Raw genomic sequence first — 18,032 nt, 5'->3', positions numbered from 1 at the left:
CACATGACATGCTGCCAGAGTGATTCATTGCAATGGAGGCAAAGTCAAAGGCCGCGTTGTATGTTGCACAAGCAGGGGAACACACAAATGCCACTTAATTCCCACCCTTAAAAAAAGTCAGGACAACTTTAAACATTCTGGTATTTGGGGGATGTTCAAATCAACTTTGATACCGATTATCTTATCTAAAAAAGAGCAAGCATCTTGTGTTGCTCAATGGCAGTGTTTCTCAAATAGTGGGGCGCGCCCCCCCCTAAGGCTTCGTCAAGGGGGGAGCGTTTGACCTCGGGGAACATGGATTTTAGTATTTTTAATCCATTTGGGGCCAGCATGAAGCTAAATAAATTAAAGCGCCACTTAAATACATTACACACCAATCACGCTGATAAGCTGCTTGAGTTTTTTTCAGCGAAAACATGCCGAACATTGCCAACAATCATGCCGCTTTGTGACTGCTACTTCAGTAAAGTAAAATACAGGTCCCAGCTACACATTGAGCAGGAGCCGAGAGTTGCTGTGTCATGCTTCAAACCTCGCTTCGAAAAGCTGTGCATTGCAAAACGTGCTCATCATCTTTGATTTTAAATAAAGGAAAAACAACCCCACAAATACATTTATATATTTTTGTTTTGCTGATTAAAGTTTTTTTTAAATGTTGTTCTCCTGAGATAATTTTGGTGATTACTTTGAATGTATTATTTAATGTAATTATTTTTCAGTATTCGTCTGGTTTGACATGGTCAGTCAAACATATTATAGTTAAATTAAGAATTTAATGTAATTTTTTAATTTCAGATGCACTTTAAATCTTTTCTGTTCCAGTTAATAAAGCTGGTCTTTGTTTTAAGTTGGTCAGTATTTCTTTCTTTTTTATTCTCTTGTGTGTTAATAAGGATACAGTGTTATGCAAAGGTGTTCTTTTACAATTTTGTAGACAAATGATACTATTTATAGTCGTGCAGGGGGAGGGGGGTGCAAGATGTTTTCCTCTACCTGGGGGGGGGGGGGGGGGTATGACAGAAAATAATTGAGAGAACAGAACCTCTTAAAGTCAAGAAAGCAAGCCATTTTAGCCATTCAAGCCAACTCTAGCATCATATTTGAGACAAGTGATAGAAAATTATGAAAGTTCAAACTGGATGAAGACAAATAAGCATGAACTCCACAATTAACTGAGCTGCAGTTTATACTTTAATATGTTTTATTCGTAACTGTCCCTAGCTTTTTATGCTACTTTAGCCAGCCAGGCTAACTGCAGCTTTCAGACAGTGTTGACAAGTGTTCATAAATTATTTAAAATTTGGCACAGTCAGAAGACAAACGGCAGTTTCCAATTCTGTAAACGCCATCTTCATAAAGTGTGCAGTAGTTAAGCTAATTAGCTGGATACAGATCAGTTGACAATAAGAAAAGGGAGCTTATCAGGCTTATAGCTAACACAAGCACAGAATCCTTACCTCCTTTTAATGACCTCAACAATAAATTATTTTTTACAGCTGGAATTATGTAAAAAAAAAATAATAAAACAAGCTGACTTCATAGACAGCTGTTCACACTGCTTTATGACAAGTTAGCCAGATAAACTTCCTGACGCTTCAAACTTGAGACAGACACAAAAGCACAAACAAAAGTTTCAAGTTCCCAACGTAATAAGCCAAATACTTGTATTTTCAATACTTCCCTAAGACGTAAATGCAGCAATTGTGTCAATGAAGCAAGCGGGTCTGAAACTAAAGCAAGTTTAAGAACATTCATCCATCCATTTTCTGATCCGCTTTTCCCCACGAGGGTCGTGGGCGTGCTGGAGCCTTTCCCAGCTGTCTTCGGGCAGTGGGTCGAGTACACCCTGAACCAGTTGTCAGCCAATCGCAGCGCTCAAATACACATACAACCGATGCCACTCACAATCACATCTATCGACTGTTCTAGAGTGTTCAATGCACCTAACATGAATGGTTTTGAAAATGGAGAGGAAGAAAACCTGCACAGGGAGAACATGCAAATGCCACATATAAAGGCGCGGCCCAGAATCAAACCCTGGACCTCTGCACTCTGAGGCGGACATGCTAACCAGTTGATAACCTTGACACCAGTTTAACACCAGGGGAAATATAGAGAGGCGGGAGATTATTTAAACCTCAGTGGTGCAGGTTCATGTGTTAATTAGTAAGCTTTCCAGTCAGACTTTTTTTCCAGACTGATTTTTTTTATTATAAATTACAATAGATATACAGCACGTTTAGCAGTTTAGTTTGCTACATATTATCCAAATGGAAAATTGCAATGCAGTTGGTCACATCAAAACTAAAGGTTAGAACATCTTTCAGCCCCCTCCATGTAAACAAGAACATGGTATTCATTATTATACAAAGATTAATGTACAATTTGGGCAGTTAGCTCACTGCACAGTTTTTAAAGTAAATTTTGAAAGAAGACTCCAAAAAGACTTCAGTTAACGCTTCTTGAATAAACAAGAAACCCTTCGCTATGGTGCTGGTGTCCTCAGCAAGCAAATGTGCACTATACTTTGCACTGTGAAAAGTAGGCATCTGTTACCACAGATACATTGAAAACAGTGATATTACTGATACATGTTTACAGTATTGTGAAACTGTGTTGCATCCTTAGTGACCTGGTGTTACAAACTAGCCAATTTCCTTCATAAAAACTTTACTTTAAGTGATGAAAATCCACACAGTGAAGGAGAAAGTAATACATACATGGTGATGTTGTGGGTCATATAATTGCCAGACATGAAACGTGAGAGAGGAATGAGGCAGCAGGTGAAACCTCCCTTGCCTTTCCCTTCTCTCAACCTGACGTCATGCACAGCAGCAGCAGCTGCCTAAAACATGTCTGACGTGGTAGAATTCATTCATTCATTCATCTTCCGAACCGCTTGATCCTCACTAGGGTCGCGGGGGGCGCTGGAGCCTATCCCAGCTGTCTCCGGGCAGTAGGCAGGGGACACCCTGAATCGGCTGCCAGCCAATTGCAGGGCACACAGAGACCAACAACCATCCACGCTCACACTCACACCTAGGGACAATTTAGAGTGTCCAATCAGCCTGGTAGAATTCAGCTTTCATCATTAAAAGGAACTCTCTAGAGCAGCAGTTCCCCCAACAAGGCTTCAGAGGACAGGAACGCACTACAGCTTTTTTTTTAACCCAACAAAAGGGGAAGTTAGAGAGTTTTGTTTCTCTTTTTCACAAGTGGGTTCCTGCAATTGTGAGTGCATGTCATTGGTGGAATCGGCCATCTCATGAGACTGTGGAGCCAAAGCGTTATGAACATTGCCACCTTGTGGTTACCACTCAGGTGTCAAATGACAGAGTAAGGTAGTCCTGAAGGGAAATAAATGTAACCTACTACAGTAATGACCACGGATTGTTAGTATTACTGTACACAGGACACAGAGGAGTATTTACAGGGTCAGTGGAAAAGAGAGATAGGTTGGTGGGTGGTTGTGTATGGTAGGTTTGGTAGGTAGTTAGCATAGTTACAGTATGTATGTAGGATGTATTTAGAATTCAGTACATCTGTCATCAGAAAGATTGGTGGGTGGATGACAAGGATAGGTTGAGCAGTCAAGCATCCAGCAAACTACTTAACTGAGATAGGAGGGCAAACTGAAGTGAGAAGTGAAGCGACTTCTTCTGACAACCGAATCTGTTATGCCGCAAATTTTCCACAACATTCCCCAGAAGCAAACTCTTTAAAAAAGTAAATGCATTTGAACTTATTGTACTCTTCTGTGACTGAACCGTTGTGAAAGCTTTTTTGAAACCTGAGCAGTGCTGCCTTCCAAATAGCTTGTGAGCTCAGTTTGTCTTTTTTATGTAGCCCGATCGATATGCAGAGGGCCATTAAGGAGGCCGAGCAGACTTCAGACAAGCAGAACAAGAAAGGCCAGAGGAGCTTTGGTCAATGAAAAAAAAGGGCAGTGTCTTTGCTCTGCAGGATCACACTGGAGGAGTGACTCTGCTGTCACGGGATAAGAAGGCTGCCGGGAACCCACACATTCTCTAATTTGCACATACACAAACACACAGATGAGCATATCAGATGGCAACAGCATGGTGGGATAGTGTAAAAACAAATGGCAGTGGGCGAGACTTTGCTGGAGTATATTTGGAAACTCTATGTGGGGATAATAGCTCTCAGTGGATTGAAGTTTCCAATTATCCCTCACCCAGAGATCCCACCATTGGAAAACTGGACAGAAGGAGGGAGCACTAAGTGGGTTGTCTGTCATTCGGTCTCCCCCCTCCCACCGCCAGCGTCACTGCCGCCTTCTCTGAAGGGAGCTGGAGACCAATGAGGTCGTCGGGCGTCCCATGACAAAAACATCTTTGGCCAAAAATGTAAACATTTGGGAAACATTTGAGATTCCCCCAGAAACTCGTATAGATCACACACAGAATAGTGTACTGTACAGCAATGTTGTAAGTAAATAAAAGTGAGGATGTTAACAGAGATTTTCATTCGCAATACTCTTAAATCCTATCTTGGAAAAAAATGAAGCAAAGAGTGTGAAGGCCTTTTCGTAAGGACCTGTGATTTTACACCACATCACATAATATTTCCCGATGGGGGGAATTTTGTAATGATTATGTCATTCTGACATTCATGACATGCTGGCATAAGTCAACATGCCTCTTTTAGGTAATATAATACTCACACAGCCACTGAAGAAAGCCAATAGGTGCTTGTCTACTACTTTCTCTTCATTCGGGTCACAGGTGAGATGGAGCCTATCCCAGCTAACTTTTGGGTGAGAGGCAAGGCGCACCAAAGACTGGTTTCTGGCTAATGGCAAGAGTCTTCAATTAAGATATTTTGTTTTGGAATGGAGAAGCAAGACAGAACATGTAAAATCCCACAGAGGCCACGGGTCAAGATTCAAACACGAACACAAAAAACTGTGAGGCAGACATGCTAAACACAACAGAGAAAAAAAAAGGAACTTGCAACACAGTTGCACACTTTCTTTCCTGGCTGCTCAGTACAATATGGCAACATTATTTGTCGAAGAATATCGTTAAGTGAGGAGCACTGATCTTCACGAGGGTCGCGGGCATGCAGGATCATATCCCAGCAGTCTTCGGGCAGTAGGTGGGGCACACGCTGAACTGATTTCCAGCCAATTGCAAGGAACACATAGACAGACAACCATGGACGCTCACAATCACACCTCGGGACACTTTAGAGTGAACTGCCACGCATGTTTTTGGAACGTGAGAGGAAACCGGAGTACCCGGAGAAAATCCACACAGGCACGGGGAGAACATGCAAACTACACAGGAAGGCCAGAGCTGGAATCGAACCCTGCACCTCTGCACTGTGTGGTGGACGTGCTGACCAGTCGACCATCATGCTGCCTTTATTAGACTATCTATGCCTAATCACTTTATTAGGGAATGAGGAAATGAGCAGTTTACATGCAGTCTCTCGAATGCTGGATCCGTTTTTTTTTTCAATCACCAAGGACTGCCACAATGCGTTCTGAGAGGCTTTTCATAAGCTTAATTGTTCATAGGTTAAGTCAAGTCAAGTCAAGTCAAGTCCAACTTTATTTTCGTTATAAATTAGATTTCAATCTCTATTAGCTTGACTTATTTTTTTCCCAAGTCCACCTCCAGGGAGTGCACCCACACCACTCGGATATGATGCATCGAAATCAGCCACACTCAGCTGCATGTCTGGCCGGTAAGAATCTCCCGCTAACCTCATCTATTAAGCAGCCAAACTCTAATTGCTGCCTCGACAGCTGTAGTGGTGTAAGCCATCACCAACTGTCAGCCTGCCTGCCTGCCCCTGGAGTCGAACAAAACTTAAACGTTGCTAAATGTATGAAAATGGTGACCAATCACCATCAACATTCATAAGTACATTCCTACTCTTGTCCAGTTCAGATGGTAAAAATATATGAGCGATCATCACAATACTTTTGGTTTTGTTGACGTAACAATGTTTTTTCCTCACAGAAGCTCAACTTTAATGTCAATAAAATCCCAAATTTGTGCCCATCACTTTTATATTTTTACCGATTGAATTGGACGAGAGTGGGTCGGTCGTGATATTCAACATTTACAGGTTTTTCGTCATTATCAATTATCAATTAGACACACACACACACACACACACAAACACACACGCACACTCATCAATCAGGTCACGAACTGGAAGAGTGATACAGAAATTTGGGTTTGTGACTGTAATGTATCCATTGTAATATTCAACATTTACAGGTCGTTCCTTATTATGAATTATCAATCGCGCACACACACACACACACACACACATCAATCATGTCACGAACTGGAAGACTGATACTGAAATTTTGGTTTGTGACTGTCACGAATGGAGAACCTTTATCTTTTCATTTCAAATTTGAATGCAGATTTTTAATGATTAAATGCTGTCAATACCGCATGAGTCGCAGGTTGTACCATCATCATGATATCTCATATTCCTCCAGTTGTCAATAGCCTAAGCCAGTGGTTCTTAACCTTAACCTGGGTTCGATCGAACCCCAGGGGTTCGGTTAATCGGTCTCAGGGGTTCGACGGAGCCTCTGCCATGGAGGTTAAGACAGACCTGATCCAACATGTCAATTCGTTTTGACACGCCCGCATGGCCATCACTGGCTGCAGATGATCACATGACATTGCTTGTCCAATCAGTGCTGCGGGAAATTTAGTTCACTCAGTCATCACCGTGTGTCTGTCGTGATAGTATGTCATACAATTTTTAAAAACTATAGTAAGGCCATGGAATGTTATTTACTTTTTTCTGTTTTTTTAAAGTGTTTTTTTTTTGTGTCTTGAATTTGTAAAAAAATTGTATTTTTATTTTTCACTAACGAAGGGTTCGGTGAACATGCATATGAACTGGTTGGGTTCGGTACTTCTAACAAAGTTAAGAACCACTGGCCTAAGCAAACCCATGTCATTTGCCCAAGCTAGTGATTAAGAAAACATTGTTGGAAGATGTGAAGTGTCAGTCAAAAGGATGTTTAGTAAATTGCAGAATGCCAGCATTAATGTACATTTCACCTGGTAAATTGATGACAATTAGACACAGTATAAATCAAACAGTATTGTGTCACTGTGGTTTAGGATAATATTAAATATACTTTGAATGAATAAAACCTCTTTCTTGTTTTTATGAACACTTGGGCCCACTATGCTACTGTATTTTCATGTTGTCACGATACTCGTGGTACTTGATGAGCAATGGATTTTTTTATCTGGTACACTACTTAGTGTAAAAAGTTTTTTGAGACCCGCTGGTCTACAGAAGCGCATGTAACCAGGCAGCAGCAAGCACTCACATCATATGAGTAAAATTGGATGAACTTTAGACCATGTATCTTATTAGGAATCATTTGTTGTTATGTGATCCAGTCTAATCCCATTAGCAGACCCAAACCCTGAGCAGCCGCATTTAAACGCAATCAATGGGAACACGCACTTTTTACATTACAACAGAGAAATATGGGTAGTATGAACACTCACCCTTCGGAGAGCCTGATTACTGAGACGCTCCCGTCTTCGGGAATAAAAATTAAAAAAATAACAGCATTATCCCGAGACAGAGGGCGAGCCGAGGCGACATGAGCGGGCAGCGGTTGAAGCCTCCTGCCGCGGCTCCCTGCCTGGCACAACGCTGACGTTCTCTCCAATAATGCGTGGGGAATTCCGAGCAGTCACATTTTCCTGGGAAGCGATTGGTCCCTCCGTGCCGTAATTTTTTTCTTTCTTTTTAGTCTGCAAAAAAATGAGTGAACACGATTTCTGGGAATATGAAGTGCAGAAAAAAGGGAATCGTTACGTTTTCACTCGATACTGAAGAAGGCGTGTTTGCCTATCTTTTTTTGTGTGTGTTTATGTTAACGCAGGTGTGTCATATACTCCAGATGGAAATCGACTAGGGTTGAGCATCTGTGGAGTCGTCGAAATGCGGAGCCCGTACTGGAAATCGAACCTCATCCCCAAGTTGAGAAGAAGAGATACAAAAGTCACTTTTTTTCAGTGTGGTGCCTTTTTCTTTGCCTTGGTTCCCACAGACTGTAAACACCAACGAGTGGAGCAGCAGGCCATCTCGTGGCCACTAGAAATTATAACATTCTGTGATAGCTGTTTTTGGCTGACGTCGCTGTATTTAAAGCGAGTGAAGAGTGTAAAAAATAAAATATATTACAGTTTAATAATCTTCAAGATGGGTACATATATAAAGCCTTATAAAATACAAGTCTGCAAACATTTAGTATGGGCAGTTGACATATGACGTAATCGTTTCTGGAATATTCCATTTGTGCGGCGAACGCCGTCAAATGCAGTTGCTTTAAATATGACGATATTACACCTATCACGCGTGTACCTTAATATCCGGATATATATTCACACCAGAATATAATTTAATGCGGTTCTCGCTATCTGAAAGTCAGTAAAGTTGGGCCACATGGCAACAGTGTCCCCTTTCTAATACTTATGGTTGTGTCCGTAGGCAGCCAAATATTTGACAAACTAACAATCGGCGTCGAGTTAGCTTAGTGTAGAAACTAATCACTTACATAGAATAAAAACGTACGCCCTTCTACTTTAGCTCGGTCTCCTGTGCCCCCGATACGTACATTTAAGCGTGAGCAGGATGTCAACTCCGGCGAGACGACGTTTAATGAGAGATTTTAAACGGTAAGCGAGACAAACAAGGCAAGTAGCTAAAAGCTAACATTAGCAACCCGAGGGCTAGCCCGTGAGGGTTGCTATATTTACTCGCTGTCATCAAATTATTTGGTGTTTTGGAGCAACTCATTCTTTTGTCAAGGTGCTGTTTTGTTTAAAGTGTAAAGTCAACGAGGTTAGATACTGGCGGGATGCTTTATAAATGTTTACAAAAAACCTACGTCGATACCAGTTTTAGCATTTTAGTCCGTGATGCGTACGGCCACGGTTCGCCTTGCCAGTAAGTATTTCAGGTGGTGCTTTTATATACTGAACGTAAACATTCATTTTCGTGTCAAACCCAAACCTCGATAAAATACCCATAGATTACTAGAAATAGTATTATCCATCATGACACTATCGTTACATCAACTCGCTTCTGGGTTCTATTCGTCAGGCTGCAAGAAGATCCTCCAGCTGGAGTCAGTGGGGCCCCCTCAGAAAACAATATAATGGTGTGGAATGCTGTCATTTTTGGGTAAATTGGCTTTCAACTATAATGAAACAAGATTCTGACATTTGACATCTCACTAACTTGTTTATCTGTTTTAGGCCAGAGGGAACTCCTTTTGAAGATGGTAAGTCGTCTACAATCATTCAAGTTTTGTTATAACGTACTTGATTAATCTACAAGGGATCCTCACTTTTGAATAAAAGAAGTCTTGTTATTAGATTACATCTCCATGATCTTTAACAAAATATATTTTATATTGCTGCTGGTACTCGGTAATAAAACACACAGCTACTGGTAAGGCATTGTCACTTTGATGCCACAAGATACTGTAGCGCCAAAGTAGTACTTGAGGCTGGGTCCCGCCCCCCCGAATAATTCTTCAACGTATGTGCGGAAATCACATTGTGATGCCAAAGCTTTTATACTTGATAATATTCTGCGATGCTGATGGGATTTTTTTCCGTCTTCTAGGAACATTCAAACTTACCATAGAGTTCACAGAGGAATATCCAAATAAGCCTCCAACAGTGAGATTTGTCTCTAAAATGTTTCATCCTAATGGTAAGTCAGTGGGGGTCAGTTGTGATTATGCTGTATTATTATATAATGAAGTTGTCTTGTACCATCAATAGTTAACACACTTTGTTTCCTCCTTTTTGCAGTATATGCCGATGGCAGCATATGCTTAGATATACTTCAGAATCGTTGGAGTCCCACTTATGATGTGTCTTCAATATTAACGTCAATACAGGTAACAAACGCCACATTTATGATGCTGGCTGTTGTGATCCGCTGACATGCTTTTGTTGCGTTTTCTGAAGTCTTTACTCGATGAGCCCAACCCAAACAGTCCAGCCAACAGCCAGGCGGCGCAGCTGTACCAGGAGAACAAGCGAGAGTACGAGAAGAGAGTTTCTGCTATTGTTGAACAGAGCTGGCGCGATTGTTGACCCTCGTCACTGTCATCATTATCGTGGTCCCCGCCACGAACAGTGTGTCCGGGTCATCAACTCATCTCACTCACAGTATACGCTTTGTCCCCCTTCCAAAAAAAAAAAAAAAAAGTCGGTTGCCAAGTTTATACGCTGTCGTGTTTGTGGCGTTCACTTCTGCCGAATGCCATCATCAGGTTAAAGGTGTTTAAAAAAAGTTAATGTATCTTGTTATATCTGGGTTACTTGTCTCTTTTTTGTGCAAAGTGGCTGCTAACTATGTGCTTGCTGTAAAACCACCTACTGTTCTTATTTCCACAAAAAATATGTATTTATGGATATTTCTTTTTGTTTCAGCGTGCTTTGTTTTGCCTTTTAAAGCCTTTCAAGTGGGACTGATATTTTTCATTGAAGCATTAGAATTAACCTGAAATGGACATTGATTCATCCCTCTTACAAACTGCCTTCTGGATTTCAGATGTTATGTTTTAAGTACAAGACATGAATGCCCCATTTGGGCACTTGGTTTCATTAACAAAATACAGTACTGACATTTAAAGACTAGATTTCTAATCTACTTCACAATCATACATAAATCAGTGGTCAGAGTGGAGTGATCATACAGGATGATTTGTCTAGGTAAAGTTCACTGGTAACCCATGTAACAAAATGTACATTTTCTTGTAAATAAAAAGATATACATTACTGGTTTTCCCATTCAATGAAGCTAGGCCCTGTCAAGCCAGTTTCATTTTATTCACGGACATGTCGGGGGGGGGGGGGGGGGGACACTGTGTTAATGTAGACGAAGCTCATGTACAATAACCATAGAAAGTGCTACCATAACGGAGAGTGTTGCACCCCAAAAAATGCTTAACTTCCATCAGATTAATGGTTCCATAGTCCCATTGTTACATGAATCGACAAGCATTGCATGTTTTACACACAGTGAAATAGTCTCTCGAACTTTTGGTGCCTAAGGAAATAATGACTCTCGTCAAGACACTGGGCACAAGCTGACATGAACGTAAAGGTGTTGTGGAAACAAATGTAAAAGATCTGAGACATTTCGTGGGAAAGGAATGCAGGAAGCTTCCAGACCTTATCTGAAGAGTCCAAATCACGAACGTGGATTAGTTGCACTCTGATTTGTTTTGTGGTGAAAGTTGGCAGCTGTAGTTGCCATCAAACTAGTGCAAAGCCTGAGGTTTGACAAGTTCGTAGCGGCCCACTTGTCCTTCCTGCAGGAGCTGGCCAATCAGTTGATTCGTGTCCACTCTGCGACTGACGATGAGGAAGCGCTGCCTGCCCTGTCCGTACGACTTGCTCCGTAGGCCGTACTTTTGAGACACTTGGTGGATTTGCTTGCGCTCGTCGTTGGTCAAGTCGGTGGAGAAGCGCAGGTCATCCTGTCGATCCGAGCTGACATAGTTGCGGATTATGTCTTCAATGTCCCGTTTGCTAAGCTGGCTCCCCAACTTGTCCCTGTCCATACCCAAGCCCTCTCTGGAGAACTGCTCCTTCACTTTAATGGGCTCTGCGATGCCTTCTCCGTCTCGGCCCAAGCCTCCTCCCGTCCAGCCCATCTTGCGCAGCAGCTGGTTCCCAATGTTGTCCTCCTTTATCTCCTGCCTCATGGCCTCCTCCCCGGACCGACGCAGGATTTGGGAGCGTGAGATGGCTCCGTTGTGACCCTCCTTCCTCAGGTTGGACTTGACCACGGCCTGCGTCTGTCTCAGGGTGTCTAAGGCCTCCTGTGCTGCAATGTGCTTCACCTGCTTTTTGACACCCACTCCTGCTGCCACGTACTGTCCTTCCAAGTACACCTCGCACCTCCAGCGATGATCAGGCAAACAGATGAACTTGTAGTCGGCTGTCACCTTGTTGAATTGAGCCGTGTCGTTGATGATGCACACGGCGTTATCTGAATTCTCCAAGATGACCAGCTCGCTCAGATGTTTCTTTCTCATGCCCATTTGCCCACCGGAAAACTCCGACTGCTGATTTCGCCGGGCGTACTGGGGCCCATGGTGTTGGTGCTGTCGTTGTGCCTGGTTCAAGCGCAGCTTCGCCAGGGCCTCTGCTGCCGCGGCGTGTTTGGAGGTCTTCTTGGTGCCGCTGGCCTGCGCCACCATTTCATCCTGCACGTAGACGCTGCACAGCCAGGAGCCGTTGGGCAGCAGCTCGAACTTGTAATCCACCTTCATGTGACTGAAAGCGGCGGAATTGTTGAGAATGCAGATGGCGTCTTGGGCATTGTCCATGACTACAAATTCAGTCCAGTGCTTGCGCATGTCAGGCTCATAGGGTCCCTTAAAACTGGGATAGCCGATGTTCTCTGGGTTCCAAAGAGCAGGCGTTAAGGTAGGGGCGGGGCAGTTCATCTGGCACACCACAACGTCATTGAGCATTGTGTGCCTGTACTTGCGTGGCACCAAGCGCACTTCGACGGGCTTCATGAAGAGTTTGACGGCATTCTCGGAGGCGCGGTCCCTCGCGCCATTTTTACTGCCCGAGTATCCCGTGGCGAGATAGACTCCCTGACACCTCAGCTCGCAAGCATAGCCATCTGCCGGCACTTTGCGGTTCTTGGGTAGATCGGCATGAGGGATATCCTTCAGGTTGACGTAAATGTACTGAGGGTTGGTCTTGCAGGCCTGGATACTGCGACTCAACATAAAACTGTAATTTGGAGCCTCTGTACCAGTTGTGTACTGAGGGTCCCAAAAAGAGGCCGCCAAAGCGGACGCTAAATTGGCGACAAGCCTCTGCTTCTCCACGAGTGTGGCCGGGTTGATAGGGAGAGGCTGTGACGAAACCCCTGGCTGAGAGGTGGCAGGGCCACTGTACGCTCGGTTATAAGGGCGATCCTGGTGATTGTACCCCAAACCCTGACGTCCACAGTCCCAGCCGCCTGATCTATTCCCGCCTCCATATCCATTGTGCCTATAAGGCTGCGAGTAGGAATCTGTGTTGCGAGAGCTGTAGGTCTCATACTTGTTCGTATAGGCTTGTTGTACTTTAGGCATAAAGTTTGATGAGTAGCCTCGGCCACCGTAGTCCAAGCTGACTGGAGCGCAAGAAGGAACGTGATTTCTGTCCCGGTCTCGATCCCTACGGGAAGCCCAAGAGTCAAAAGCAGGCCTGAGGGAGGCGGTGCTCGGTGCTCTGGCAGTGGCGCTGTAGGAAGCCTGTTCATATTCCCTCTGTTCATATTCCCTGTATCGACCAGCATAAGATTCCCTCCTTCTGGGCTCCTTATCGTTCTCCTTCTCATCAGCGCCACTTGCTGCTCCACCGGTGCAAATAGTGCTGCTGCTGCCACCGCTAACAAACTGCACGGGCTCAAATCGAGGTCGCGAACCAAACTTTGACATGGGCATCTTGCTCATAGGCTCTTCTCCTGTAAATATGTGATACAGAAACTTAGAGAGGATATCAATTGAATTCTGACACTTGTTAAAATGGTAAATACATAACAGTAAGTGTCGCACACTACTAGAAAAGTACTGCCATAGCTCACCATCAAAAATGAAACAATAGTACATACACTACTCAGAAAAAGTGGGATATTTGTTTTTGGGTGAAATTTCAGGTCAAGCCCAAAATGCATTCAAATCTTCACAGGTGAACTCAATGTCACCTTCTCTAAGTTTTTGAATGCACATGTCCAACTGTTAAGTCTTTTAGTACTTTTTGCACAATTGCTGTTCTCCAACGAGGACCTTAATGGCAAATTTCACAACAGGTGTTTGATCTTTGGCTCAACAATAAATGTCCTGGTTCAATAAGAGCTGGTGTTTAAACAGTCGTCCTCATCATGCTGTTCACATATTGACATCACGAGACAAAGAGGACACCTAACAATGGATTAACAGTACCTTACCACTGTGATGCTTCAAACAGGACGTTCTCAGCCGGGAAGTGGCCACTGAGCTTAGAGTGTCATCAGCAGTTGCAACAGTGATACAGAAAGACTGGAAGAGTCACAGAAAGATGTAGAAGTCGACGTCCTTTGGCCACAGCCCATGCTGATGACCGCTACATTGTGAAGAACGCCCTGGGAAACCGGATGATGAATGCCATTCAACTCCAGGGACGTTTAAGGGAGGTGAGAGGCACTCGAGTGTCACGTCAGACCATTGAAAACAGTTTACATCAGCGTGGTCTGCGTACTAGAACACCTGCAAGGGCACCTGACCGCAACATTGGGAATATGCGTCAGTGTCTTACATGGCCCAGGGAGAATTTACGCTGGACGAAGGAAGCAGTGGGCCTCAGTGCTGCTCTGATTAAAGTCTATTCGTGTTGAGCAGAAATGATGGCCACCAGTGATGTTCGAGACGTCAAGCAGAGCGCTATGCAACAGTCTCTGTTGTCAGCAGACGAGCTGTTGGTGGTGGTGGTGTTACAGTGTGGGCAGGTGTGTCCAGTCGGTACAGACCTGCCCTATATACTTTGTGAAAATTACAATGACAAGCCCATACGACCTAAATAACATTATTAATCGAGTGATTGTGACCCTACATGAACAACACAGCCTAATTTAATCTTCAAGGACGACAATGTATCAGTTCATCGAGGTCGCATCATCAGGGAACGGCTGTTGGGAGACTGGTGTACCTCAAATGGCCGTTTCTCCACACCTGAATCCAATTGAAAACCTGCGGGATCGGCTGAGTCGCCGTGTTGAGGCTCGGACCTCTGCACCCCAGAACTTCAATGACCTGAGGGCTGCCTTTCAAGAAGAGTGAGATGCCATGCCTCAGCAGACAATAAGTTGACTTGTGAACGGCACGAGATGTCGTCGTCAAGCTATAATTGATGCTCAAGAACACATGACGAGTTATTGAGACGTTGACATTTTTTGTTGTGGTGTACCCACTATTGTTGGTAACTTTTGTTTCAATGAATTGTTTGAAATGAGTAAATCACCAGTGCATCCTTCTACTTAAATGTCCTACTTTCATAATATGATATCACTGTAGCGTGAATTATTTACATTTTCCATGCATTTCACCCGAAAGCCAAATATCCCTAACTTTTTGTGAGTAGTGTGTTTTAGTAGCAGTACATCAGCCCAATTCAGCATATCGCCTCATTTTTGGGGTACTTCTGGTGACTATTTACAGTTTTACTTTTGTCAAGTTATTGTCCTGCTTATTAGAAGCCAACACTAATAATGTTTGCCAATGCTAATCAGTGTTGCTCCGCTTAGCTTTTGGATTTGACATGACAATACTGCAGAGTGTGTCCATCTGAATATGGCGGCACGGGGAGGTTGACACAATAGGGGTGTTCAAACGGCAAGATTTGGTCCGGTGCTACGCCGGGGATGCCCCAGTACAGCGTTCACACGTGCAAATTAGGGAGGTGGTTTAAAAATGTGCTCCAGAGCAAATGCTCGTTTGCGAAGCAGCACCGATGTAAATTTGCGCGTGTGAACGCAACTGGGTTAAATTTGCTCCAGAGCAAATGTTTGTGAAGAGTTTACGTACGGCGAGAATGCATTGCTTTCGTGCTCTGTCAGACTTCCATCATGTGTTTGTTTAATAACGACACGAGACTTGGCTGGTAACATCTTTCCTTTTGTAGGAGACTGGACTGTCTCTGAGTTGTTTATGAAGTTTGTTCCTTTGTTGTGTGTTCACAACCCCCCGCCCCCCATATAATTTATTTTGTGATTTCCTCTCTTGATTTTCTGTTTGGCGCATTACGTGTTTGCTTTTCCGAGTGTCATTGAAGTCATCGTTGATTTACGTTATCGGGGGCGGTCACTCTCGAGCAGAAGGCAGAGAAGATCGAGAAGGAGAAGGGCGTGCCTGTCCAGTAATTGCTTGAGTTGTGTATACGTTTTAAAAAGAACCAACACGACAGCTCATTTGTTTTCTGTCGTTTTGCTCCGCTGCAGAAACTGCCATGTGAACCCAAGTGGGGCTGCACCGACGCTGTGCCGGTGCTGACACGCTCAGCGGCTTTGTACGTGTGAACGCGCAACACAATTTACTGCAGTGCAAAATATATCGCAACAAAATACATCGGTGCAGCGCCGGAGCAGATGTGTGCCGTGTGAACACCCCTAATATTTAATTGGTGAGCAGGCACTGTTCAAAACAAATTGTGGATGAAGTTCTAAAACATGTCTCCTTTCAACCACATTTCAGTTCAACCGAATGACACTCACCGCCATTAGTAGAAATATGTCTCTTTTTTGCTTCAGAGCTATGACACGGGTCAAAGGAGTGCATTTCGCCTGCACCGCTGCCTTCTGCCATCACCTGCAGCTTCCAATCAAAACCAGGCCATGCCTGTTGAGAACACCAAAGATGGCAAAACATGACATTAACAACAAAGGACCATGGCAATTCAATACAGGTCAAATAATTACTTGGTAAAGTGCTGTTCATTCTGTATAAATGATCCTGATTTATTGTATACAGTTTTGGGGCTTACAAAGGAGAGCATTTAACCTTGTAGATTGCGCAGCGGTGTAAGAAGAAATTGTCACACGGCGTGAGACAGGAATGTTCACTTACTACCATACCTAGTGGTTTTCCATTTCATCGTTTCTTATTGCTGCCCTAAAGGTGCTTTATATAGATACATTTACAGTCATTATAATTTCAGATTACGAATGGTGTGCAATGTATTAGTTTGTGCAGCAGTGTAAGAACATCATCAGAGGGGCCACGACGGTCACAGCACACACAGTTACTGCCATATTTACTGTTTTTCCATTTCAGTAGCTTACATTTATGGCCTAAAAGTGTGTTCCATTCGGATCTATATTTTATCTTACAACATTTCAAGATTATGAATGGCATGCAGTTCACTGATTTGAACAGTATCGTAGGAATATGTTGTCACAGTGCAGGGGGGCACGCTCAGTTACGGACGTACTTGCTAGTTTTCATTTGACTGTTTTACATTTATGGTGGTCAAGTGCTTCCCCGATTTACTGTAATCGTGACTTTACTACTACATTAGCGCTGGTTAGTGACAGACAACACGATGGTGTAAAAATACAGCAGGCTGTGTAAGAAGCACCTCCTTACTTACGGTTTTTCATTTAATTGTTTTACACAATGGCCTGCTGCACACAAACACACACACATTCTTAGAAGCGCGTTACGGATGAGCAGCAACGTCAATATACAGTAAGCATAAAGATGAGAGCAATACGTTCCACAGTAAGTTGCAGCAAATTTAAATACGTTGGGACTGATTTGAAGCAAATATGATTTTTTTCGTGAGGCCGCTGTATGCATTTAAATGACCGACTGAAGCTGAAGGCCGATATCGCTATACGTCAGCGTTGCATCCCACGTCTTCGTTTTAAAATTGCATTGTGTGCGTGTCTGAGCAGTCACATTTGCTGTACTCTTACCTTTTCCTGCAAAGAGCCCCTATCGACTCAGCCGCTCTTTTGTAGTGATGACCACAGAAATATTAGGCGTCGTGTTAGCCTCTGTCGGCTAACTGATGTTTGCGAGTACAACTTACTGGCTATGTAGCAGAAAATACTGAACAACCGGTTTATTGACGTTTTAAATCGTGTTCAAAGAAAATAAGGACATTTTAGGTGAGAGTCCCTCAGGAAAATGCGTCTCGCAAAGCATGTAGAGTCGGCTAAACGGAGAAGGACCATCCATTTTCTTCTCCCGCTAGCTTAAATCTGTCATGGCGTAATCACAGTACGACACAGTACCCACGATGCTTTGCGACAAGTACAACACTACAGTACAGTACTTGTACAGTATTGCAACAGTAATCAATGCTTTGTTTGAGTACTTTCTTTTATTATTTATTTCATTAACTCAGTTCCAAATACATTATTAAAATATACTCCATTTTGCCTATTCGATTTTAAACCCCAAATCAAACTGAATGTAACAGCATACTGTATAATATACG

The 18,032-nt window shown here is 43.3% G+C and overlaps 3 protein-coding genes across 6 annotated transcripts in view; 1 reads left to right on the top strand and 2 right to left on the bottom strand.

Moving 5' to 3' along the window:
- Window positions 1-8,035, bottom strand: part of elf1 (E74-like ETS transcription factor 1) — a 75,742-nt gene extending 67,707 nt beyond the window's left edge. Inside the window, exon 1 of the mRNA XM_052074539.1 lies at window positions 7,524-8,035. The gene's annotated coding sequence lies outside the window, so the exon portion shown is untranslated. The remainder of the gene's footprint in view (window positions 1-7,523) is intronic.
- Window positions 8,036-8,338: 303 nt separating this feature from the next.
- ube2a (ubiquitin-conjugating enzyme E2A (RAD6 homolog)) lies at window positions 8,339-10,823 on the top strand. Its single transcript, XM_052076777.1, has 6 exons — window positions 8,339-8,702; window positions 9,130-9,210; window positions 9,285-9,310; window positions 9,658-9,747; window positions 9,849-9,937; window positions 10,008-10,823. Exons 1-6 carry the CDS (start codon window positions 8,659-8,661, stop codon window positions 10,134-10,136), a joined length of 459 nt encoding a protein of 152 aa, XP_051932737.1. The 5' UTR covers window positions 8,339-8,658; the 3' UTR covers window positions 10,137-10,823.
- Window positions 10,824-10,853: 30 nt separating this feature from the next.
- Window positions 10,854-17,836, bottom strand: nkrf (NFKB repressing factor). Of its 4 annotated transcripts, none has more exons than XM_052074054.1 (3): window positions 17,506-17,836; window positions 16,303-16,426; window positions 10,854-13,521 (listed from the first exon to the last, which is right to left on the bottom strand). In XM_052074054.1, exons 2-3 carry the CDS (start codon window positions 16,391-16,393, stop codon window positions 11,309-11,311), a joined length of 2,304 nt encoding a protein of 767 aa, XP_051930014.1. In that variant the 5' UTR covers window positions 16,394-16,426; window positions 17,506-17,836; the 3' UTR covers window positions 10,854-11,308. The 4 variants fall into 4 exon arrangements, with proteins under 4 accessions (XP_051930014.1, XP_051930005.1, XP_051930031.1 ...); XM_052074045.1 differs by lacking the exon at window positions 17,506-17,836 and adding an exon at window positions 14,005-14,095 and having other exon boundaries at window positions 16,303-16,428; XM_052074071.1 differs by lacking the exon at window positions 17,506-17,836 and adding an exon at window positions 14,000-14,095 and having other exon boundaries at window positions 16,303-16,317.
- Between the last annotated feature and the right edge of the window lie 196 nt (window positions 17,837-18,032).

Source organism: Hippocampus zosterae, chromosome 1 (assembly GCF_025434085.1).
Source record: "Hippocampus zosterae strain Florida chromosome 1, ASM2543408v3, whole genome shotgun sequence".
In the NCBI taxonomy this organism is placed as follows: Eukaryota; Metazoa; Chordata; class Actinopteri; order Syngnathiformes; family Syngnathidae; genus Hippocampus; species Hippocampus zosterae.
The sequence above is the reverse complement of the archived record's forward strand: the minus strand, read 5'-3'. Positions and strand labels throughout refer to the sequence as shown.

What these genes read in the sequence shown, in the direction of transcription:
- ube2a (XM_052076777.1), top strand. Translation starts at nt 8,659, where the DNA reads ATGTCAACTCCGGCGAGACGACGTTTAATGAGAGATTTTAAACG. An exon ending in GGGAACTCCTTTTGAAGATG is followed by an intron (nt 9,311 to 9,657) that starts GTAAGTCGTCTA and finishes TCCGTCTTCTAG; the next exon opens with GAACATTCAAACTTACCATA. An exon ending in CAATATTAACGTCAATACAG is followed by an intron (nt 9,938 to 10,007) that starts GTAACAAACGCC and finishes CGTTTTCTGAAG; the next exon opens with TCTTTACTCGATGAGCCCAA.
- nkrf (XM_052074045.1), bottom strand. An exon ending in CTGTTTGAAGCATCACAGTG is followed by an intron (nt 13,522 to 14,004) that starts GTAAGGTACTGT and finishes ACATATTTACAG; the next exon opens with GAGAAGAGCCTATGAGCAAG.